We start from the raw sequence: 25,851 nt of genomic DNA on the forward strand, positions 1-25,851 counted from the left end.
CTAGATGGATTTCTAATAGCATTAGCAGTATATATTATATTCATATGACTACAGGTGGAAGAATAATCAGACTTAGTATAGTAAGAGATGTGCAGAGATTCTTGACTTTTTTATGTTTAGTTTCTTTTGTGCAAAACTAGCAATGAGGAAGAATAGATCTTGTTAGGGAAAAGAAAGCTGCTCTTTAAAGCATATACATAAAAATGAGTGCTAGCTCTCTACGGTTGTGTTGCTGTTTCTCTTATTTATATGCACATCCAAGATGGGAATGAGACCCTTTTTGGCTGGGCGGGGGGAAGGGGTTGTCTGTACCAGTATAAGTCTAGGTGTTTTGATCCTTTCCTGAGCCTCTTCCGGTTAAAGACGAGAAATATGTGAAACAGGGATCGGTCTTGAGAAATAAAATCCAAGTGGAGGAAATGGCAAATCAGGAGACTTATGAATCATCTCAGGGCAGGGTACTGGAGATACAAGAAGATGAATAGAGCATGGTCAGATGATGCTCCTAGAGCACGGGGGCAACCTGTACCTAAAGACAGAGCTTCTCTTATATTTGCTAATAGCTTAAGCTGGTTCTTACTCAAACTAAACCTTGCTCCTTCCTAACCCATTTTGTGATATTTCAGTGTGTTGCCAGGCAGCCTTATTTGTCATTTTTACTGCATTCTCCATGAAAAAGGCTATAGTGTTGTAAATACAAAAGAATGACATAACAACAGGGCAAAGAGCAATCGTGAACGAAGAGAGGAAGTTGTTTAGTTTTCTAAAACTGGAAACCTCTAGCTTTTTTCATGTGCTCTCCCTGGCGACACTTAGATGCCTGTCCTTAGCTAATGCTTTCAGGGTATCTAGACTGCACAAGAATGACAAGAGGTTTCTTTCATGTCTGCTAAATATAGCTTGCCACCCTCCATGGCTTTCCAATGCCCTCCTGTAGTTTCTCTTTCCAGTTCTTTGTTCTAGCGCCTTTGCGTTTCATTTTACATACATATTAATCCACGTGTTAAATGATACAAGCCCTCGAGGAGCAGTTCACTGAAAGCTGCTTTCTCGGTTCAAGTACCATATTTTTCTAATCCTGGGCCAAAATGTCCTCGAGATGCCAATGTCCTGAGGGTATCCTGTGAGAATTTCTCTATTTAAAAAAAAAAAAATATGAAAATCACCCTTTGTTAAAGTCATGCACGATATCTGCCAGTTTTCCTTTTACAGCCTTTTACACCTTACCCCAGTATGAGATTTCTTTCTCCTGCCCTTTTTGAGGTCTGTGTCTCCTTTGGTAGTGGTTTCCTGGGATCCAGGCTGGGGTGTTCTTCTGGTAAGGCACAAAACAGCAGTAAGTAACCCAGCGGACAGCCGTTCACACCCCTTCGCCTTGCCTGCAAGGTGTCTCGGACTGCCTCCGCGCTGCTGCTGCAAGCACCGCTGTAATTGCAGCTCCTGGGCCCGGCCATCGCGGCAGGAACCGGACGCTGCTCGGTAGGACGGGGCCTTGTGTGCCCGCTGTGGTGGAGATCCAGGCTGATCTAGCCAAGTGTCGGCAGTGTCAGCGCTGCAAAGCAGTGCCGGGGGGGGGGCTGGTGCCGAAATTCTGCCTTTGCTTTTTCCTGGGGATGTCAGTGTCATTTGTACCCAAACCACCTGAGATTACTAACAATTAGGGCACTGTGGAGCAGTGTGCTGGAACTCCTAAACGTGTACAGAGCATATGTTTTCATATAATGTATCACATACATTTGATGTTCCAGGAACAAAAATTTCTTGAAACAATTATCTTTACAGTATAAAAATAATTTCCTGTGTTGACATAACTTCATGATAGGGTTGTGTGCTGTGGGTCTCTGAGCTCCACAACAGGAAGACGAGCTTTAGCTTCTGCATCTGCGTCTACTGATGTCACTTCAGCCAGAGGTTTGACCCCATCATTGTCTTCCAGATCTGCTATTCAGTTTATGATGAGTCAGTCTCTATGCATGCTTCCCTCAGTCTTTTGCAGGAAAGACCATAGGCATATAGTTTGGCTCTTTCCATTAAGTTTCGTAGCTTGTCAGATTTCCCTTTACAGTAGAAGCTCCTAAATAAATGTTTAAATTTAACAGAGTCTCTCCAAACACCTCGTGCTCTAGCAAATAGGTGCCAGGTCGTCTTGAGGGGAACTCATCTCACGCAGCTGTGGCTATCTGTGGGGCCTGATTTGCAAGCAGCAGAGCAAGCTTTAGTGCATGGTTTTGCTCATTTTGCCCACGCAGTTGCTGTGATTCCTCATCCTGCTGCAGAAGGGGTTTGATGCCTTGCATCGCAGCCACTGCTCTGCAGGAGTTTACAGCCTGGTGCTCATTGCTAGCTCAAAATCTGCCCCAGCTACCTCAATGTTGCAGGTGGTACGGTCTGGTGGCCGAGTAGCTGAGCTGTCCCACCGGCAGCGGTGAGCACCTGAGGGGGCTGGGGAGGACTGTCAGAGCCCATCCACTTGAGGAGAGTGAGGGCATTTCAAGGGAAGCCACCCGTAGCCATAAATAGCAAGCCCTAAGCTCAACTGAGGTTGGGACTGGATGGGAGAGTAGGATTCATCCCCTTGTTTTAGAGACCTATCCTAGGATGGAGTGAGTTGCCCTCCCAGGGAGCCTCTCTCGTCCCTTCCACCCTGTCGTGGTTTAGCTTCAGTTGGCAACTAAGCCCCACACAGCCGCTTGCCCGCCCCCCCCCACCCCACCCCCCCCCCATGGGATGGAGGAGAGAATCTGAAGAGCAAAAGTAAGAAAAATTGTGAGCTGAGATAAAAACAGTTCATAAAATAATAATAATAATAATAAAATTGTAATGAAAAGGAAAACAACAAGAAAGACAGAGGAACAAAACCTAGGGAAAAACAAAAAAAACCCAAGTGGTACAACTGCTCACCACCCACCGACCGATGCCCAGCCCGTCCCCGAGCAGCGATCACTGCCCCTCAGCCAACTCCCCCCAGTTTACATGCTGAGCATGACGCCATATGGTATGGAATAGCCCTTTGGCCAGCTGGGGTCAGCTGTCCTGGCTGTGCCCCCTCCCAGCTTCTTGTGCACCTGGCAGAGCATGGGAACCTGAAAAGTCCTTGACTAGTGCAAACATTTCTTATCAACAACTAACACATCAGTGTGTTATCAACATTATTCTCATACTAAATCCAAAACACAGCACTATATTAGCTGCTAGGAAGAAAATGAACTCTATCCCAGCTGAAACCAGGACACACCCCACCTCCTCTTGGCGTCACGCACGCCCGGGTTATCCCATCAGCTGCGGTGAGGTGAAAGGAGTCCCAGCCCTTGTCCTGACAGCACAGCACATTGATGGGGATGGGAAATTCGACTTTTCTACCTCTCCCACTCCATGTGTCACTTAACAAACATCATAACTTCTCTGGCAGCCTCTAATCTACTGCTATAGATGTTACTGGTGCTTTACTGACCTTATAGGGAGTTGGAGCCTGCCCACCCCACATAAAAGGTGGTCTGGATTTCTTGAACTTGCACAGTACACGAATGTGCTTGGTTTAGACCTCTGCTGGGGTAGGGATGCTGAATGCAGTCCTCTCTTCCCCTGCTTGAGCTAGGTTCACCAATGCATAGACCTTAAGTACACAGGATGCTCCCCACGTGCAGTGTTCAAAGTGCAGGGCTGCCCGGCACCTTCATCTCCTGTCTGCAACAGATGCAACAGTCATTGAACTAAATGCAAGCTGAGAAATCTGCTTTTCAGAACGGAGGGGGAGACTTGTTATTTTCCAGCTGTATTGATTTGGTGGAAAAAAGATGACACCTCTGATAAATCTTGTCTTGCCTTGTCTTCAGAAATGGCTGTAAAAATTCTGACTGTACGCTGAGCTATTCTTTCTTGCATTTCTCAGCAAACAGGATGCAAAGGAAATTGTATGCATACATTTATGATTAATCATTAGGAGTCACTTAACAGTAGCAGTATGCTTGCTGTTTTTGCTCCTTCCCCTTCTCATCTCATCGCCTTTGTAAAAATAGAATGATTCCTCTAAAAAATTTGATACTATTGATTTCCAAAGCTCAATACAAGGTACTGGGAAAAGCAGGGGCAATTTTTTTTTTTTTGACAGTTGTTCTTAAAGTGAATTTGATCAAAGTGTTGTCCATAGCTCTCTTTTTAAGTTCATATGGGTTCAAATGCGATTAAAAATGTAAATAGCTTTTGAAGAGGTTTGTCTCAAGTTTTTACCAAACAGTGAATTTCAGCATTTGCAACAAATAATCATTGGCAAGCTTCAGTCGGTAGCTGTCAGTTACTCAGGTAGTTCACTGCTCTGTTCTCTTGTGCAGAAAGAACCATAGATGTTTTCCACATTAATAGCTTTAAAGTATCTGCCTTCCCTTTGCTCTCTGCTGCTGAAGCTGATGGGTGCATCTGCGTGAGTAGGTGCAGGCAATCTTCTGCTGGGTCCGTTCAGGCTCCCGCCTGCCTCTGCGCACTGACTCCAGGCTGGAAGGCATGTGGATGTGCCCCAAAATTTCATGCAGAAAGATTCCCTCGCAGATGAAATAAATAAGAGACATAAGCACATTCTTACGTCCCACTGAGCCTTGGGGGGATAGGCTCTGCAGTGCAAAGCTCGTAGGTGAGTATAAAAAGAAACAAATGAATAAAATCCCCAAAACATCGGCAATGCGGTAGGGCTGAGTGCCTCCCTTTCTTTATGAGATATGGCATTTGGGAGTTGTGTGAGGTCACAAATCTCCTCAGCCTGCCATCAAAACCCCATGTGTAGCAGCCAGCCAAGGTGTGCAGCTGTTTGCGGCCGCACGTCCTCCCTGAAGACCTTCTGCTCTTCCTAGGCAGGAGAGAAGAAGATGCTTGCTGCGGGCTGGCTGGGGAACCAGGGACCCTGTTGAGCTTTCAGACGCCTTAGGGTACTGAGAGCAGAGGAAGGCGGAAAGAAAAGATCTGTCTGCACCTGGAAGCGTTCTTAAATTTGATTTCCACCAGTAACGTTTCTTAATAGCATCACAAATATTAATATTTATATAGCTGCTTTCTGTAAGTAGATGTTTCACTTGCTCATGGTGCCAGTGTCAGCAGGTAAAGCAGTAATTACTCAATACATTGTTAAAAAAAGAGAATAATTTATTAAACCAGGAAGAGCTTGAAAATAAATGTTAAGCCACAAAAACATTATACTTCTTCATTTGTTGTGGTTAGAAACTCTGCTGGAATAGTAGAGAGTTGGGACCTAGAAATACTAATTTGAATCAGATGCTTGGGAACTCTTGATTCAAAAACACTTTGGCTCATCTGCTAGCTGCTCTAATTGAAGAGAGGATTTGTCCATGTAAACGTAACACTGAATTATTATTATTAATTATAGTAACTTCCAGCCAGCAAAAATGTGCTTCATGGTTATATTTTAGTATTGCGATACTTAGAATTTGCATTGAACCTTAGTTTGAGGTATCCAAATGACTAGAGGCTTTACTTTTCATTTGTGCTGTACGTTTCATTGCTCTAGGGGTTAAAATAACTCATGAGGAACACACCCTTTTTTCTTGCCTTCTCTCTCACCCCTTGTCTCTTGCATTGCATAATAACTCATAAGCAATTTTGTTTGACTTGCTCACCTATCACCTCGCGTGACTCCAGATGACCGGAGGTAGCTGCTTGCATAACAGAAACCCAAGCAATTACTACTGTTCCTCTTATGCTTGCCTCATTGTAATAATCTATTATTTCAGTATATTGTTAAGCTTGTATGATTATAGCAATTAGGATTTTCATTGCTCTTTCTCACAGGATTAGCTGGCTAAAGATAAGTTGTAGGTTTCTCTTTTTTTGCTTTTGCTTTCATGTGTTTCGATAGCACCTCACCAGAGGTGTTCTCTACAGAAAATGTACTGTGATTGCTCACTATGCTTCATTATAATTAAGCTCTCCTCTGAATGCAGTCTGTCACACTGAAGTGAATTTACACACAGAAGTATTCTGCAGAGGAGAGAAAAACTAAATTATGTCAGTGTCACCACTTAATAAAAATGACCAACTTGCAGGCATCGGGGAGAACAAGCTTAAAGGCTGTTACATTTGGGTTCCCTTTCTGTTTATTTTGTTTTCCTGTGGTCTCTGAGCTGTTCTAGGAGATGCAAAGCTAACAGCCATGGTGTCCTCAAGAGGACTGTGGGCCTTTTACATGATGCTCTCCAGACACGGGAACGGCTCCAGCTTGCCAAGTATGTTGCCTCTGACGGTGGCCAAAAGCTGATGCCTGTGGTGGGAGGTGTAAGGAAAGAGCGGGCCTTTTATGGGGTTTCCCTTGGTAGTAATCCCAGCTTGCCACCAGCTGTGGCTCAGGGACTTCCTACACAGTTTGTGACATTCAGTGTTTTTCCCTTCGGTTAACTCTGCCGGTCTTACCCAGGAATCTCAGGGCATTTCCCAAACATGAGCGATGCTCTGAGTTTTCATGTGTATTATCTGATGCTGTAGTGCACATGGTTGTGTGTTCATTTTTTCTTTGCTTGATTTGCCGTAGCAGCTTTAGGCATTGTTCGGTTTTCGTCTGTGTATCTGCCAGCTTTGTAGAAACTTCTGATTTTAGGTAGTTCCTGGTAGCATTCTGAAATGGTGGTTTCATATATAACGCTCTGTGAGCAGTGTTTTTGGATGACACTGCTCAGCTTTGTCAGCAGATTCTAAGTCATCCTGTGATGCGTCTTTATCACGAAGATGAAGCTTTGTGATCTTTTGGAGCCTTTTGTCTAACGAGAAATTTGGTTTATGACTTTTGTGACATATTTCCCTGTAGCTTTTCTGCTTTTTCTATCTATCTCCTCTGATAGCCATGACGGAGCTAGAAGAAAATTAATTAAAAACTGTTAGCCTCAAAGGAGGAAACATATTGGCAGACACAGCTAGCAATACCTGGCAGCATTTCTCAGCTGTGCCTTTTTAAATGAAAGATTCAAAAGATTCAAGCTGTTCCAGCAAGAAGTGCATGGACGAAGGTGAAGCGGATGTGAAACGGGGTTTGTCTTTTCCAGCATGTTAAATCCATGTATGTCACGCTTTTCATAGATCATAAAGTTCTTGATCCCAAGTTGAGTCTACCTTTTGAACTCTGTTTCTATGCAGCTATTGGAAAAATGTTACCCACTCGGAGTCATGACTCAAAACTGCCCTGGCTAGTCCCCTTCTTGTTCCGGTACGGAAAGTTTGCAATGAAAGCTGTTTGTCTTGCTTGATATTTGGCTTTTCAGTTATTGTTTTGTATGCTTCTCCTTGCTGACTTCAGAAACTGAAGGATACACTATATTTCTGATATATTAAAAAAGCTGCTCCTTATATATATATACTTTTTTTTTTTTTTAAAGGACATGGTAGCAGTGCAGCTTCAAGGTAGGATAGCTCCATGAGTTACCATGTTGCAGGTCATGAATTTTGCCCGAAGTGTACAAGTAATTGCTTAGTTTTAAACTACATTCCTTTATAAAGCTAATCCTCAAATTATACCCACTTCTCTGTGGTATGTAGCAAAGGGGAAGGAGTTTTGGCAGGGCTCAGACCCCTCTGATAGAAAGCACAAAACCCTGTGCTGTGCCTTCAGGTAATCCCACCGGTATGCTGTTGTGAGGGGTAACTTCTACATCTTCCCTCACAAGTCTTATAAAATATATTATAACCATTCACTCCTGCTTTACTCATTCAGGATTAGTCAATTGTTGGGGTGGAAACTGTTACTTTTAAAAAATCTTGCAGTAGTTAACCAAAGCCTTCAGTTTGGAAAATGCATGGAAGTCTTGCTTTGCAGTAACTGCTGCTGAAATTCATTCATGCTTACTTGAAAGTTCTGCTACTAGTATTGAAGAGCTAATAAATATAAAGTGCAAGATGAAGATCTTCAGTTTCTGTTACCCAAAATGTTAAGACCATCGTAATGAAGTATGAAAGCAGTGCTATTTTGTACTAGCTTTATTTGTCGATACATTACTCCTGCTCGACTCTTAGGAACATAAATTGCCTCTGCTTATTCTCTTTTGGCTCTTGAATATTGGGGCCATTATTTAATTCTGCAATGTTAACTGCACATGGCTCAGCTGTCTGCCATCTTCTGCTGGTTTTAAAGCTTAGTGATACTGCAGTGAATGTGGGAAGAAAAAAAAGGTGAAACCAAAACTCAGAGTGACTAATAATTACGATTTAATATGTGTGTGAGAGAAGAGCAACAGCTGAGGCGATGTTTTCTTTCCCACATTCTACCTTCTGCCCAAAACAAATTAATTCAGGCGATGAAAAACTTTGCACTTCCTCATATAGAACAGAAAAACAAACTTAATGAAGGTGAAAAATATCTAGAGAGGTTAGATTGCTGGAGGTGTAGATCAATAGTAATATTCGAGAGGAGACGTGCATGGCAGTGATGTGCTGGTTCAGTCCTCGGCGTGGTGTCTCCAGCGGAGACGTGACTATAATAAGGATGTCGCTGCAAGCCGGGAAGCCTGGTGTTGCAGTTATCTCTGCCCTACAAGGAACATACTGGAAGTCTCTCCCGGTAGCCGGGGTGTTATGTTGAGTCATGGTATTAATTATAGCTCCTGGATGAACTGCTCGGGTCGTGGTGTTCGGCTTGTGAAAACATTGGTTCCAGCTAGTGCAGGCAGGTGGCTAAGGCAGAAGCAAAGGCTGGCGTTTGCCTTTACACTAAGGATTTGGTGAAGGATTTTTGGTGGATTTCAGTGACAGGTGACATGAACTGAATATTGGTGCTAGGAAACTGTTACTCTGAAGAGAAATATGGTAACGCAGCATTTTAGAATCATAGAATCATTTAGAAGATTCTAAAGAAGGTGGAAAAGACCTTTAAGATCATCAAGTCCAACCATTAACCTAGCACTGCCAAGTCCACCTCTACACCACGTCCCTAAGCCCCACATCTACATGTCTTTTAAATACCTCCAGGGATGGTCACTCAACCACTTCCCTGGGCAGCCTGTTCCAATGCTTGACAACCCATTCGGTGAAGAAATTTTTCCTAATACCCGATCTAAACCTCCCCTGGTGCAACTTGAGGCCATTTCCTCTTGTCCTTCGCTTGTTACCTGGGAGAAGAGACCGACCCCCACCTCTCTACAACCTCCTTTCAGGTAGCTGTAGAGAGCGATAAGGTCTCCCCTCAGCCTCCTTTTCTCCAGGCTAAACAACCCCAGTTCCCTCAGCCGCTCCTCATCAGACTTGTGCTCCAGACCCTTCACCAGCTTCGTTGCCCTTCTCTGGACACGCTCCAGCACCTCAATGTGTCTCTTGTAGTGAGGGGCCCAAAACTGAACACAGTATTCGAGGTGCGGCCTCACCAGTGCCCAGTACAGGGGCACGATCACTTCCCTAGTCCTGCTGGCCATGCTATTCCTGATACAAGCCAGGATGCTATTTTCCTGAAATACCACAAAATGCAAAGGTCAGCTTCATACATTCTTACATCTTTGAACGTTAAATCTGTTCCTTAAGCAATGGAGGAGGAGCACACGTACACTGAGTTGTCATTTGCTTGCAATTGCCTGATCACACTCTATTGTGCATCCCTTGACTTTCCAGTGGTTTGATTTCCACCAGTATAAATATTATTCTGCCGAAACACTTTCAAACTTTAGAACTGAATGACCTTGGTGCTGTGAAATTCACTGTGCGTATATCCAAACAGAAGGATGCTTTTGGGCATGCTGGGCCTGATCTTGTCTCATCGGTCTTGAAAAGACGGTTCTTTTCAGAGCGAGTGTCTCAGAGACATTTGATGTGCAGCCCCTAGTATTGAGTAGCTGACCTTTTTTATTATTCTTAAATTAGAAATGGGGATATAAATGTTGTTATATGAAATGCATTAGTGCAAATGCATCTTTAAAATGTATTGAGTTGGAAGAGTTTGGATACAGTATATTTACCATAGTGAAATATACATGCAGTCAACTATACAAGGTGGAGAGTTTTAGAATAACCAATAGTATGCTGTATCTCATGCAATACAAATTGAGCTCTCATGAGCTTGTCATATGTGATACCGCGTCTTTTTGTTGTTTTGTTTTTCCTGTCTGCATAGGATTCAAAAAATAGTAGTGGTGGAGGAAGAGATGGCTGTTTTAGAGTAGCAGGTATCTGTACACAGAAGTAATTTCTTGTTTTACACAAAGCATGGCTTCTTTTGGTAATGTTTGTAACCAGCAGGAAGAAAATAACAGTAGTTTTTTGAAATATTACTTAGAACAGGAAAGTGCTATAGTTAAATATTGCTCTCCCTTTCTACGAATTCTGTCAGAGACTGAGTTTTCACTGTGCTTGTATGGCTGATAAAACGTTGTGTGGGAAGGTGCTGGTTACCTGTTTATTCCAGTTGTATTAATTTCCTTATGGAGAGATGGAATGTGAGCCTTCTCTGTTTGCAGAGACCAAAGCATTTTTTGGACATGTTTATACTAGAATAAATTTATATTGAAGTATATGAAACAGCTAGAGTTGCCTTTTCGTTTGCCCTGTTTAAACTCCCACCACAGAAGCTTAATCATGCTTTTTGTGGCAAAGTCTAAAGGATGAAACTTTTAGGAGCACTCAGAATTCACCTGGTTTTTATTGCAGTGGTTTCAAGATGGTTTTCCGTCCTTTTCAATAGAAACAGAAGTTAGAGCAGTGATGGGCACATGTGAAAATCCTACCCGTAATGTGCATCTTTATTATAGAAAAGATTTATAACTTCTTTCAAATTGCCTTAGGAGACCAGCTTAACACGGAAAGTATTTTATTGCTTAAGAGGTAAACAATTGCAGCAACCAGAACCCGAGAGTGTTTTTAATTTCAATTTAAAAAGACACAAAAGGTCAATTAGTGCTTTAAAAGGTTGGTGCAGAAATCAGCGCAGGGCACTGCAAGTCCACGCATATTTTGCAGCAAAACTTCTGTTCTAGTTGTTCTGTATTTTGCATGTGAGTACTGTTGCGTAGCATCTGTGTTAAATAGAATTAAAATGAAATCACCCTTACCTATGCGGGAAGGGGAGGGATGCACTGTGATTACTTATCCCCCCCTGCATAACCCGATGGGGCACGTGGCCTCTCGACAGCGCCAGTGACGCAGTGATATTTCACGGTGGCACGAGTAGGTTGCCAAGCAGCAGCTGCTTTTGCCAAGCACCTTGTTTGGAGCCGTGACTGCTCGGCACGTCTATTTGTGGCATGGAGCGAAGCGCTCAGCAGGGCTGGCCGGCCACCGAGCCTTCTCTGTAAGAGTCCCTGTCTGCCTCTGGCAGCCACCGGCACGGACAGCCAGATTTGAAAGCTCTCCAGAGAAAGCAGCGTGTGAGCGGGGCGGCAGTCGTCCGCCAGCGATGATAAAGCAGTGCGGCTATTTTTGCTGCTGTTTTCCGAAGCCCTTCTCTGTAGCCGCAGTGGGACGCTTCCCCTCCCCTCTTCTGCTGTTTCCTTTAGCACCTTCCCCGCCGTCAGCTTTGGCTTCTGATAAGATCCTCAGTGTGCCAAGAGGAGCCTCTCTGTCCTCTTCCTGCCCACGTACCTTTTCCAATTAAATACTGAACTTCTCCCTTTTCTCCTCTCCTTATCGCTGCTTCCTTAACAGCAGGCTGGTAGGTTTTGTCCCAGATCCCAGGGAATGCCCTTGGGAAGCTGCTGCTGTAAATCGACAACCCCCTGCACGCTTCTCGCCCACCATGGACAGCTTCACCTCAGAGTAGCCTAGAATTCCCTAATGAAAATGCCATGTATTTTTAACAGCGTATTTCAGATCTTGGCAGCACGCCTTCAGCAAAATGACAGAAAAAGGAAAGATGGCCAGCTGCTCTGGATTTGTGGACTACCAAACCTTCACAGCAGCAACTAAGTTTTGCTTCAGTAGCAGAAAGGCCCTTTTTAAACTCCTGGCAAGCTCCTTTCTTGCTTAATGGAAAATAAATTGGGAGTAATTCCACGAGCAGCAATGGCAGTAGGCCTTGAGAACCAAGCAGCTTCTACTTATTGCACATATGGAGTCATACTACCTTGTAGGACTGCTTCTTGAAAAAAGCTAGGAAGATTAAAACAGGCTTTTTGGATGGCCATCTTACTGCGCTGACTTGCCGTACTGCTTGCTTTGCTACAGCCACGCGGAAGACTGCGCAGTAGCAAGCCAAAGAAGCGAGCAAATATTTTCCTGTTGACCACAGAAGACGCAAGGCAGCAGAAGTGGCTTCCAGCCACCTTGGTAGCCTGTGGATTTCAGGTTACTGCAGGGACTGAAGTTGTCCACTGGGAGAAAGAAGCTCTTCAGGGCTTTCTGAATCGCAGCAGCAGCCTCCCAGGAGAATTGCCTGCGATCTGGGACAAAGTATAAGAACAAAATTGAGGAGGTGGTCAGTGATAAGGGGAAGAGACAGACTGACTTGCTGTTTCTTATCTTAGCGGCTTGGTGCACCTGCACTAATCCTGGATGAATCGGCATGCTTAGTCCATTGCAGTCAGTCTCCCTGGAGTTTTTCATACCTGCAAAAGCTCAGCATTGATCTGTGCAGGAAATGTTGGGAAGCAGCATGGAGAAGAAGAGCCGGCATCACTACGCCTGCATCTCCATTGGCAAACAGCGCTCGTTTTCGTCCCTGGTGCTCCAGCAGATGCAGAAACCTTTTCTTCCAGCGCTGTTTCTGGCAAGTTCATCATGGCCTAAGGCTACATCCTGAGGATTGCTTGATCTGGAGCTTGCTCCGTGACAGATAAAAATAGGGCTTGAGCTCCAGCCAAGCCGTGTAAGTGGTGAGGGTGCAGCCTCCTTAGCCTGTTACAGCTTGTGACTCCCGGTAGCTCTGTGCAAGATGGATAATCACACCTACGGACGGGTAGATAAGCAGGGTCACGCTGCCTGGGTCCCACCTACCGTGATGTCTTGTGGCGCAGGGTTGCCCAGAAGTTGCTTCCTGCCGAGGGGAGGTGAAGGAAAGACTGACCAAACCCATCCCACAAATTTGGCAGCAGCAGAAATATAGTGCTGTGTTGGCCAGGCTGCGGGATGACGGCTACGTGCGAGCCCAGGCCTGCATGGAGAGTGGCGTGTGTGCTGCTGTACGCTTACCGAGCAAGCTATCCCAACTCGTGGTGCGAGATACGGCCCAAAACCATCATAAGCCAGACCTTCTGCAGTAGGTCCTAGGAAGGTGAAGACACACTAAGAAGTAATAGCCTTGACTGGACTTTCTGTCATATCCTTTGTCATCTTCTAGTCCTAATTTCTCTACTTGTTCTCACTGTTCGTCTCCTTCGTGTCCTCTGCTTTCTCATGCCCCCTCGCAGACTAGCAGATTCTTCTGATACCAAGACGCCGTGTGTCATGAGCACAAAGTGCATGCGGTTCTGCAGTTCAATTGACTGCTAGCAAGGTTGAGTCAGTTCAACACAAGAGATGGGTACTCGGGACAGCTTCCCCAAACCCTGTTTTGTCTGCAGTTATGAGTTGCTGGAAGCTGAGTATCCCACGTCTGCCGCAAGCGCTGCACTTCAAGCAGGGAGATCTTGCAGGGGTGTAATTATTAACTGCAGATCTGCAGCTAATCAACCCTGCCTTGCCTAGTAAGCAGTGCACAATAGGTTTTTTAAATAGAATATAACCATGAAATAATTGCAACATTAGGAGGGCATTCTCTGGTGAATGAATTACTAATTTTCATTATTTCTTCCTGGTCTTGCTCTCTCAGTTCCCTAATATCCACAGTAAATTTATTCAGCTTTCAAACCTATGAAGTGTTCTTATGTTAGGTAATTGTTCTAAACGCAGCACATCACTGCAAGTCAGGCTTTGTTTTTCCTCCTTCATATATTGCCCATTATAGCATACCTGGCAGTTCGGTTAATGGCCTGTGAAGCACAACAGAAACCACACTATCCATCTGTACCTACCCCTTCTCTGAAGTGCTGACAAGAAGACAGACACCTATAGGTAAATTCAGCACATATGACTTAGAAGACACAAATGGAACATTAAAGGCCATTTTTACAATGTAATTAATGCACTGTAGCATTAAAGCAATATTTACCTAATGACAGAATTCTTCTCTTCGTGCTTTCCACTGCTGGCTTGCCCACCATAAAATATTGTTGGAATCCGCCTCCACTGCCCTCAGCAGAAAGTAGCTGTGGACAAGTTTGGCGGTGAACGTGTTCGCTCACATAGGTTACCCATAACGCAGCTCTCCTGGGCAGCTTCTATCAGCAGCCAGCAGCGAAGCCCCTTTCCAGCATCTGAGTTTGCATGAGGGCCTGGCAGGGGAATGTGCTCCTCCGCTCGCAGCCAGCGCCAGTAAATCACAGCGTGACGGGCTCACCGCCCCACCGCTGAACTTTTAACTTGAAGCTCTAGCAGGGCGCTGAGCAGCTCCGACTACATGACACGGAGCTGCGAAAGTAAATCACTTTGCTGGGAACAAGGGGAAGTCCAGCATATTGTTTTGCAGACTTTGCCTACAGCTTCTTTAAGCGTGGAATATATACACCTGGGAAAGCAATTAGAGAGAGATGGACTTCCAGCGCAGAGCTTACCCTTACTCCATCCCGGAGGATGAAGAGGTTGTACACAAGGTCGCTCCTGATGCTCACAACTCTGCAGGAAACGAAGGCGAGAAACCGGTGTCAAAATTGCAACGTAGACACAGTGACATAAAACTCTACAAAGAGTTCTGTGACTTTTATGCAAGATTGTAAGTTCATTCTGTTCGGCTTCAGGATGTAACTATGGTGACATTATTGGCGTATTGTACATTTGTATTTTATTATCTGAGCTCCGGGCAGGCTGTGCAAGCCGTTCTCTAATGCAACCTTTGCCACGGTTCTGCTTGATACATTGCCAGTTGTAATCGTCAACTGAAATTTGAGCTGTTGCTTTAAACTTCATCATTTATTGCGTCAGAAATTTTTATCGGCAGTTGAAACGGGGTTGGAATTTGTCAAATAGTCTCTCTGCCTTTAGGTTGTTTGTCTGTTATTTTGGGCAAATGGATAAACTGCTTCACTAATGCAGAAGTATTATGTACATCTCTGGTTTTACATATAGGATGTGTTTCAAACCAAAGTGAAGTACTTTTGCATACTGAGGAGGAAAGCTTTATGGTTTCATTTGTTTTTGAATTTTGTTTCATATTTTTGCTTGGATTATACTTTGTGTCTGACAGCACTTAACATTAAGTAATTTTTCAAGTTTAACACCCTTAGTGCTCGAGAACTGTTGAGGTGATGAACATCCCAGTTTCTGTGGTGATTTTCTTCATTTAGACTGATACAGAGGGTGGGTGAAGTGACTGAGGTTTTCCCCCACAGAAAGCATGCACAATCCATGGAGACCATCGGCGAGCTTTAAAGTTAACCACAGTTTATACGTATAATCACTGCAGTTAATCTGTAGGCTTGTCTGTTATGTATGGGATAGTATGGGATAGACCATTCTCCATCTGATCTCCTTGTGAAATTTGCCCACTGATTGTTTCGCTGAGAGGGTGGTGAATATTTGGATAGCAGTTACTGTTTTCCTCTTCTGCAAAGATCTCTGGGTGTGTGGGGGGAAAGCCAGATAATAATAACTGGTCAGATGTGACCTTGCACAGGGCTCTTCTGTGAGACAGTGTAAGAAATAGATAAAGCACATTCCTTTTTGAACCACGTGCTAGGTGTTTGCTTGCTCCCTCAGATGCTGTGCAAGGAATGAATTCAGTTCCTATTGATCCTGGTGGAAGCCAAGAGGTCTTATCCCCTTGGAGGGAAAGGCTTGGCGTCTTGCAGAGGACTAAGGGCTCTGCACTTACAGGCGCAGCATGATATCTGTATCAAAGTGTGCGCATGCGTGCACATGTGTTTAAAATAATGTCTGTTGTTTAATAAGCTTCCAGATAGATGTTTGAGTCAGTGGTTTTGTCAGCTGTGGTCAGATTGTAATGAAACTAGACCATTGCCCTGTATTTGCTCTCGGCTATCAAATGGTATTAGGGCATAGAGGTGATCCTGAAAGGCATAGCTTTGAGAGTCTAGATACGAGTAATAAAATGCTTGTGAGGGAAAAATCAAGTGAGCCTTTTTCTGGCACAGGAGCCTTAATTAACTGAAGCACAGCTGTACTGTCTTCTGCAGATGTGGACACGATCCTAGTGAAGTAGCTAATTCCTCCGATATTTTGCAGCTACTGCGATGTCATTTTATGGTCATGTGCCTTTGAGAAGCAACCAAGGTTGCAATTTGAGTAATTTTTGCATTCCTGGCATGGGGTCACCAGCTTGTGTTGGCCTGCGTGTGGGTCGCAGTGGGGCAGCCAGAGCATTCTCACCCTTCCCCTTGGCCCTGGACTGGCACCGGCATGCCGTGAGCTGACCTCCCTGAGATGAACCCTAACAAACTCACCAAAAATCCCACGGCTTCAAACTAAGTTTGTAAAATGACTTCAAGCTATGTGAAGTTTATATAAGGAGTAATTGTTTACCTGCTCTGGTTTTCAGTAATATCTACCAGACTAGATACTGTACACTCTTTCACATTGCTTATTTAGAGCTTTTGAACCAATGCTGTTAAATATATTTTAGAATTAGGAATTATTTTGGAATTATCATTTATGTTTTCCTATGTGATGCCAGTCCTCAATTCTTGTTAATATTTGCCCTTGTTTTCTGTAATTCTAATATATTTTGTCATTTGTATAGTAGTACTTCGAATTGCCTGCTTTTTCTCATCATAAAAAGCCTGTAAATGTATCTGTAGTAACCACGTTTCTGTTTGCTTTTTTGAATTAATAGTTATTAGAGTGTGTTGTGGGGTTTTTGTTTCTAAAGAGTTTGGGAGCAGGGCAAAATGGCAGTTTTATTTCTGAGGGGATGCCACAAGTCATTAAGTCCATTACAAAACTTGTGTTGAGCAGCCTAGCGTTAGGCTGATGTAGTTGGCTTTGGGGAGAAAAAAAGAGACCCACAACCAGTGGTGTTGCCTATTTGGGCTAATTTTCTTTCTCTTTTTTTTATGACAGCAACATGGCGAACGCGCTTGCAAATGCCATCTGTGAGCGCTGCAGAGGTGGCTTTGCCCCTGCTGAGAAAATCGTCAACAGCAACGGTGAGCTGTACCACGAGCAGTGCTTCGTCTGCGCCCAGTGCTTTCAGCAGTTCCCTGAAGGGCTCTTCTACGAGGTAAGCAAGTGGGGCACAGTGCTCCTCTCATCCCCAGCCTTCACCTTGTGCCTTCATTCCCGTACCAGAAGTAGCTACAGGCAGATCAATAGCTTAGAAAGTTCCGTGGCAAGAATGGGGCTCCGAAAGGATATACCCAATAGAGGGAGTAAAAAGCAGAAATGTTTCTGTGCCAATTTGGAGGACATCAGTGTGTATAACCTTATTTAAACGTGTAGCCTCATGTTATCAGAGCTGAGAAAAGAACTGCTGGAGATTTCTCTCTTAGTGCAGACTTTTTCCCCTGAAATTTGTGAAGACAATCTGTATATCATACCAGAAATACAGAGAAAGCATACTTCTTAGAGGAGAACAGTCATATAGAAGGAAACCCCAGCATCCTGTGGTCCACAGGAGGTTTATTGCTGAGTTGAGTGAGGCCAGGACGGCATGTGAAAAGTCGCTCATAGAGATGACCCGTAAGTCAGCATGCTGAGATCAGCGTGTGCGGAGAGCCCAAACCAGACGGGGCCTATGTAGGGTCAACTCTAGGTTTAACAAACTGGAGCATTCAAAATTAGCAGTTCTTACATGCTTTCAAGGGTTAAAATCCGCTCTCACTCATATTTCTCAGCCCCAGGTAGATTGGCCTGAGCTCAGATGGATATTTTGATGTTGGTGTCGTTTTCTTTTGCCTTCCCCTGTTGTGGGGATTCAGGATGTGGCTCAGCTATCTCAAGCACGAAATGGCTTTAGTGAAAGCTTTAGACTAGTTCATAAAATATGAAGTGATTGGTATAAGGAAGGGTAGATGATGTGAGACAGGGAGTTACTGTCTGAGAGACAAGGTCTCGCTCAAGTAGCTTGTACTCCAACTTACAGTAGCGGTTACAGGATTTATATCATACTGTGATCTGAAAAGGAAGGTGAGCTGTGTGTTAAAAGCACAATGCTCTGCCCTCACATACAGTGTGCCATCCTTGTGGCAAGAGCACAACAGTTTATCTTCCACAGTAGTATTTCTAATTTTACAGAGCCACCTTACGTGGTGATGAGGACAGGATGAGGGAGGAGTGTGTATTGGAAAAGAGACTGGCAGAGGGGATTCCTGGGGTTTGCTTTCTCTCACCTTGTTTGAGGATCAAAAGACTTTCCAGTGCTGCAGGGACAGTGTTGCACAAATTGTGGTAAATGAGCCGCTAGTGTTCCATAAGACATCAGAAGGTGAGCTGCAAGGCAGTAGCAATTAAATAAAAACAAAACAACCCCCTTCCAGATACTTACACGTTGCATTTCAATTGTTAATACATACTGAGCTGCTGCCTGCTTGCAGGCATGGTAAGGAGTCCATCCTGACATGTTAAGACCTGAGGCAAACGTAAAGTGATATGAATGTTTTAAAACTAAAATATTTGTAGTGGTCTTAATAAAATTGTCTTAAAATAATAAAATGTATTTTCTCTAAATAATGAGTGCTTTATTCATCCTTTTTCTGACTGAAAAAACAGTGAGACATTCCAGGGACGTCTTTCAGAAAGTTGAATGGTCCTTTGTTAAAGATAAAAGTTTGAGAAATCCTGCTCTAGGCAGCCTGTATCTCCTAGGGGATGGACGAGGACCACAATGGAAAGAAAGTCTTACTTTTGCACCTAGTCCAGGAATATTACAACGTCTCTGTTGCTCACGGGTGGCCATACCTGAACCTTCTTGGCAGGGGCAAGTATCCTGGTGGTGTTTAGATGTCTTGGATGTAGGCATTTTGCTTCCTACCGCTACCTTGTTAACATTCATATTCATTATGGTTGGTCTTTGAGCACTCTGTTACTGCAAAGTGATGCTCCCTGTTAAAGACAGTAAGTCAGAAGTGAGTGTCGATAGATTGTCCTGGGAATGAAAATAGCCCCATGTACTGAACATGTTTTGGTTAACGTTGCTTAGGTTAATGTTGGTTAACATTGCTGAAAAAAGGGTTTTTTTCAGGCTAGGTAGAGACTTTGTTCTTGAGAAATGTTACATAGAAAGTGGAAAGTTTCAGTTAAGAATAGACACTTTTGCCACAGCTATTACAGTGGTAAAATAATTGCGATGAGGATTAAATGAATACGTAAAGACTTGTGTCTAGCTTGAACTTCACATTACCCTTCTGCCTCTAGCCCTTCTAGTGTCCACCACAAGATCTTGCAGTTTCTCTCTGCACCAGCCAGTCTGTCTGCTGCTGTTGAAGAGAGGTACTTTTTGGTTTGTTTAAGCCCTCTGACAGCCTTCAGGTGATGGCTCATAAATCTTACCCAGCCTTCCTCCCCCATCTATACTGGCCTGTCCTGGGCATCTTCTGGAGAGTGGAGACATCAGTGGATATCCCTGCTGTCCCAGTCCTCATGCCTTTGGGGCTGTTTCAGCTGGGAAGTCTTCTGCAGGGCCCTCTCCTCTGTCTCTGCACCCTTTAGGGTGTCCACGCGTGTCCCGTGCTGCCAGAAAGACTCTCACTTAGCACTGAAGTGGCCAGTGAGATGATTGCAGTGGAAACCCCAACATGTTTCCTGGTGGTGCTGCTCAGGGAGCAGGGCAGACAAGGGCACGGCTTGCTCTTCTTTCATTCAGCACCTCGGTACTAGGGATGAGAACGTACTGGGTGACAGCGTTTGGGGGGAGAGGGAGGGACAGCCCTAAGCAGGTAGAGGGTGGGCTTAGGTTGTCCAGTGCTCAGGAGATGGCTGACAGTGCTCTCAAGACTTGAGATGATCTGTATCACTGTCAAGAAAAAGTGACTGGAGAAGATGGACAGAAAGGATATCTTCCTCTGACTGGCTTAATGTACTCTTTGAGAAGATGGAAGCGTTTGGAGGTGTCGCCAGGTAATGTGTTTTTCTGAGCAGGTTCCCCGTGGGTAAACGCAGGCGTTGTTGGTTGCCCAGCATGAATTTGTGTTTATTCTGTGCCTGGTTTAGCTAAGTAAGTGTTTCTTGGAAATGATTTCCAGCTCTTAGCAATTGAGAAGTCAAATATTCTTCCCCTACCTATCGCAAGCCTTGCAGAGTTACCCCAGTTAGTCATTAAGCTACTTATCACATTTGCCGTCAAAGGCTGCCATGATAAGCTTTCACGCTGTTTTCCATGGGTGGGGGCTGCACTGGTCAGGCCAATACAGGTCTCCTGCGCTGCAGGACATGTCTCCAGGCTGCCTGCAGGGACCCCGATCAACACAGCTCGCCGTGGTCTGGCACCGGAGCCGAGCCACTTGCAGGCAGAAGCGGTGCCACGCTGGAGCAGTGCCTGTCGGCACCTTGGAGTTTGCACAGCGTAGCAGGAATTTTGTTGATGTCCTCATGAGCCTATGTTAGAAACAATAATATGGATTCGTACCCAGCCAGTGTTGGCCTTGTTGCATAAGGGTGTAAGCAAGAGCTGTGTGCCTAATGTTGCATGGGAACTGTGGGTTTAGGACCTGCTAGGGTGTATTTGTGTTCCAGTTTGCTCAGTATTATCAGTTTAGCATGTTTTCTTATGCACTCAACCTAAACAGAAATTAGCGCAAGCACATGCCAGCAGTTTCAGAACTCACCATGCTTTGCCTTCAGATGTGAAGTGGTAGCAATTCTAGTCTGCTTTTACTCCACCGCCTGGAAGCCATGTAGAGCTGCTGTTGCAGAGTCTTAACAACAGGTAGCAGCGCACAGTCCTATACTGATAGCAGAACAGCTGGCTTAAATGGAGAGCTTTGGTGGCAGCGCACTCAGAGGGACAGGTTGGCCCCACTGTAGTAGTCAGCAGGCATTTCCTCCAACCCACATCACTCTCGGGTCCAAGAATGGCTCCTCCCTACTAGAGGTTGCCCCTGTCTCCCACTGGGGAGTGTGGGCACCTCACCTGCAGACAGGGAAGGTTAGGAGAGATGAGTCCTACCCCTGGTCCAGCTGTTCGTTAAGAGCCTCTTGCTGGGTGCTTTCAGAAGAAACCCAACCTGCTCTGCGCTGTGCTGAGGTGGGGGAGATGGAAGGGCTTAGGGAGGTGCACCCACAATAGAAGAAATACAGCAAAATCCTATGGACTACTCACAAGAATTATAATTGGGGAATCCGTATCATCATCATCATCATTATTATTATTGTTATCATAATAATACAACAAAGTGGATGGCACATGACTTTTGTCTCCTAAATGAGAGGGAGTTCCTTTCAGTTTGGGGGTTTTTCTAAGATGTTTGTAATAACCTATAGGAAGATTAAAGGAAGGTGCAGCTGCAATGCGCTTGTCAGATTTGTTTCCATTCCAGTTGCACCTCGAGTGTTTTCTTAAAATAGGCTTTACTGGAAACTACCTTAGAGAAAGGGACTCGGTTTTTGTGCATGTCTTTCCACTAAGTTAGCTAAGAACATGGAGATCAGCTGGAGGTTATGTTGTGGTGAAATGTTCTGTGCAGAGCCATTTAACATATGGACCTCCAGCATGCAAGTCACATGACCTTGCTTTTAAAATACATGCTGTGGGATTTGTTAGAGAAACTCAAGGCTTTCTCTGACGGATGAACTGCTGGGTCATCCACAAAAGGCAGCACAAATGAGCCCAGAAGGTTGAAAATATAAATAAGACTGAATGGTAACCAACCTGCCTGACACAAACCAGAGGAGAAAAAAACCTGTTTGGTCTGCCCACATCGACATGGGGTGGCTCTGAAATCCAAGCAAACCTATGCATCTCATAGAATCATAGAATGGTTTGGGTTGGAAGGGACCTTAAAGACCATCTAGTTCCAACCCCCTGCCATGGTCAGGGACACCTTCCACTAGACCAGGTTGCTCAAAGCCCCATCCAACCTGGCCTTGAACACTTCCAGGGATGGGGCATCCACAACTTCTCTGGCAACCTGGTCCAGTGCCTCACCACCCTCAGAGTGAAGAATTTCTTCCTTACATCTAATCTAAATCTACCCTCTTGCAGTTTAAAACTGTTACCCATTGTCCTGTCACTACAGGCCCTGGTGAAAATTCTCCATCTTTCTTATAAGCCCCTTTTAAGTACTGAAAGGCCGCAATAAGGTCTCCCCGGAGCCTTCTCTTCTCCAGGCTGAACAACTCCAACTCTCTCAGCCTTTCTTCATAGGAGAGGTGCTCCAGCCCTCTGACCATTTCGTGGCCCTCCTCTGGACCCACTCTAACAGGTCCACATCTGTCTTGTATGGGGGACTCCAGAGCTGAACACAATACTCCAGGTGGAGTATTGGTGCTCACAAGAGCAGAGAAGAAGGCAGAATCACCTCACTTGACCTGGTGGCCACGCTTCTTTTGATGCAGCCCAGGGTATGGTTGGCTTTCTGGGCTGCATCGCACGTTGCCGGGTCATGTTGAGCTTCTCATCAGCCAACACCCTGAAGTCCTTTTTTGCAGGGCTGCTCTCAATCCATTCTCTGCCCAGCCTGTATTTGTGCTTGGGATTCCCCCGACTCATCTGCAGGGCCTTGCACTTGGCCTTGGTTGAACTTCATGAAGTTTGCATGGTCCCACCTCTCAAGCCTGTCAAGGTCCCTCTGGATGGCACCCCTTCTCTCCAGCGTGTCGACCGCACCACACAGCTTGGTGTCATTGGCAAACTTGCTGAGGGTGCACTCAATCCCACTGTCCATGTCGCCGACAAAGATGTTAAACAGTGCTGGTCCCAATACGAACCCCTGAGGAACGCCACTCGTCACTGGTCTCCACTTGCACATCAAGCCATTGACCGCAACTCTTTGAGTGTGACCATCCAGCCAATTCCTTATCCACCGAGTGGTCCATCCGTCAAATCCATGTCTCTCCAATTTAGAGATGGGACAGTGTGAAATGCTTTGCACAAGTCCCCAGGTAGATAACATCAGTTGCTCTTCCCTTATCCACCAACACCATAGAAGGCCACCACATTTGTCAGGCACGATTTGCCCTTAGTGAAGCCATGTTGGCTGTCACCAATCACCTCCTTATTTTCCATGTCCCTTAGCATAGTTTCCAGGAGGATCTGCTGCATGATCTTGCCAGGCACAGAGGTGAGACTGACTGGCCTGTAGTTCCCCGGGTCTTCTTTTTTTCCCTTTTTAAAAATGGGGGTTATGTTTCCCCACTTTTCCAGTCAGTGGGAACTTCACTGGACTGCCACGACTTCTCAGATATAATGGATAGTGGCTTAGCAACTTCATCCGCCAGTTCCCTCAGGACCCACGGATGCATTGGACCACCTGTTTACACAAAACAGGAAGCTTTTGGATTTTTTTCAGTTTAAAAAGGATTTTACCCAGCAGGAAGCAAGCACAGTTCTCAATGAACCAATAATTTCCGTTACTCTTTGAGACAGTAATAGCTCTCTGTATCTCAATTTAAAAAAAAATAAAAATCTCAGATTAAAAAAGACATCTGTTTTAGAGTATTACACTGGAAAAACACTTGATAAATTGCTAGCAGAGACTTCTGGAAGAATCTGTATAGAGCACATGTCTTTCTCTTCCTAGTAGGTGCAATTCAGGTTGGGCACAGGAATTAGTTTCTGATCTCAAGTATCTAGTGACTTCTAGAGTGTTTCATTAGATCCCCATCCTGCCAGTGGCTCTGTATATTGCACGAGTAATTACAATACTTACATTGTATTTGATCCTTGGAGTTTCGTAGTATAAAACAGGTAATCTTGAAGCGTGTTGCTGTATTTTCTGTCCGTGCACCAAAACTTAATTTGTGGGTAGTATTTTATGCTATTCACTTTTTTTTGTCATAGACCCAGTAAAAAGAAAGGAGTGGGGTTTCCTGCTATCACCCTTTTTCCAGTGTTTTAAGCGGAGACATTCAAATTCAAACATTTCATAGCATACCTAATATCGTCTGTCTGGTTTTGACATGCTAGTTGGCATGTGTGTCTAGTAATGATGTGCCTGAAGGTATCTAAACATTTCCCTTCATTTCAGGACATATTTGCCTACATGGTTTAGCTAAGTTGCTAATGCAGTGCTGTGGAACTTTTTTTTTCCCATATGTTTTTTGTCTATGCGAGCTTGCACTGCAGCTGAACTTTTCTAAGCTGTGAGAAAATTCAGATCCAATTCCAAATCCCTTAAGATCAGTTCCCTATTTCATCTGGTCGATGTAGTGAACTTTGTTCCTTAACATTTGGACTCGATGATCTTAAGGGTCTTTTCCAATCTAAATGATTCTATGAATCTATGAAATAAGCATCACAAAGGATGCTGCTCCATAAATTGCAAAGATTTCTGTCCCTGGGTGTTCTTCCTCCCCCTGTATTTACTTCCTCCGGTATGCTGGGTCATTCTTGCAGGAAATGTAGAGTGGAGAAGAGATCAAATGGGTTCAGGGAAAATATTTCCCCCCAGGAAAGGTTTTCGTTAGCTAATTTCCTGCCCAGAATTCGTTCAGTTGCATCAGAGTTTCTGCAGTCTGTCAAAATTCAGACGTCTCTTGTGGTGTGAACGGGTGACAGAAAATGCCTTACACTCTCAGCAGTATTAGAGGAATGGTGTGCTACTAATGCTACATGCTAACTAGTAGCTGAATTAAGTAGCTGAATTTAATGCCTAGCACATGGTCTTGTTTTTTGTGCAGCCCCTCATGTTTTATTACCTAATTGCATCTGGAAACAAACTGGTATGTTACAGCATTTATGTTAAGGGCATGCTCCTCATCCCTCTAACGCTCAGATTTTCTTCCATTTGCAGTTTGAAGGGAGGAAGTACTGTGAACATGATTTTCAAATGCTTTTTGCTCCTTGCTGCCATCAATGTGGTAAGTTCTACATCGAGGTGAAACACTTCACACTGATCCCAAATAGGAACATCGCTGGGAGATGTGCAACCCTTGTGTATCTTCTCTGGGAGGTGGCCCTCTGCAGCTGAGCATCTGAACTTCCAGAATGAACTAGATTTCAGAGAATTTGGGGAGCTGCTTGTCCCTAAAGGTCATCAAACAATGGGACTTAAAAAAAAAAATTTGCATTATTTGAGTGAGTAGTTTAGCTGTTGATCCAGTGATCTAATGAACAGACCATTTACGACTCCTGGTTATATACATCTCCATGCATGTGCTCATGCAGCTGAAACCCTGCAACAAGTCTTTGTCATCTGCTTTGGCTATCGTAACCCACCCGTGCTGTCCTACTCCACAGAAGCGGGGACAGTCTTTATCATCTAGTGTTATAATCAACTGATGGGCCAGCTGGTCCCACTTCGTATTCTTTAAACAAATACCTTTAAGGCTTCAGCGTCTGATGTCAGCCCTATGTAACACTGAGGGCCATGTTTTATTTGCCACTATTGATGTAAATGCTTGCCTGTCTGCCGCGCTGTAATCATTTGCAAGTTGTTTTCCCCCTGTGTGTGACGCATTGTGGTCAGGCAGGGCTGGAAAGTCATTACTTGACTATTGCTTAAACTGGTCTGGAAGCTCTTGTGTTTCTGTGGCACCTTGGCAAGGTGCTACAGCTTTCACTTATCTCAGTGAGGCGTTTCCCTTGTGTGGAGGGAGGGGTTGAACGCCAAGGGAGAGGGAAGCAGATGTTATGGACCTTTGAATCTAAAGCTGCAGATGTGAACAAGCAGGGGAAGGGGAAGAAAGGGGGTGGTGGTGATTTCTGAGCAAGCCTGAAGTACATGACAAACCAGGAAGTCTTGTCACCTCGTCCCTTCCACCAGCCGGTCAATTCCCGTGTGTGAGGGCTCCTTGTGCCCCTCC

General features: G+C 44.7%; 1 protein-coding gene and 1 long non-coding RNA gene across 11 annotated transcripts in view; one reads left to right on the forward strand and one right to left on the reverse strand.

The window, feature by feature from the left end:
• Window positions 1-25,851, forward strand: part of LIMS1 (LIM zinc finger domain containing 1) — a 77,888-nt gene that overhangs the window by 41,170 nt on the left and 10,867 nt on the right. For 9 of the 10 annotated variants that reach the window (XM_072849790.1, XM_072849794.1, XM_072849795.1 and 6 more), the window contains 2 exons: window positions 17,014-17,173; window positions 24,840-24,906. In XM_072849790.1, the coding sequence (XP_072705891.1) occupies window positions 17,014-17,173; window positions 24,840-24,906 (227 nt within the window). Of the gene's footprint in view, window positions 1-14,340; window positions 14,711-17,013; window positions 17,174-24,839; window positions 24,907-25,851 lie in introns of those variants that run through there. The other variant, XM_072849787.1, reaches the window with a different exon arrangement.
• On the reverse strand, window positions 96-3,337 carry LOC140646213 (uncharacterized). The gene is made up of 4 exons (XR_012040366.1): window positions 3,241-3,337; window positions 1,228-1,315; window positions 1,064-1,135; window positions 96-461 (listed from the first exon to the last, which is right to left on the reverse strand). It is a non-coding gene; the product is annotated as an uncharacterized lncRNA (long non-coding RNA).

The sequence above is a fragment of the Ciconia boyciana genome, chromosome 1, assembly GCF_034638445.1.
Source record: "Ciconia boyciana chromosome 1, ASM3463844v1, whole genome shotgun sequence".
NCBI lineage: Eukaryota > Metazoa > Chordata > Aves > Ciconiiformes > Ciconiidae > Ciconia > Ciconia boyciana.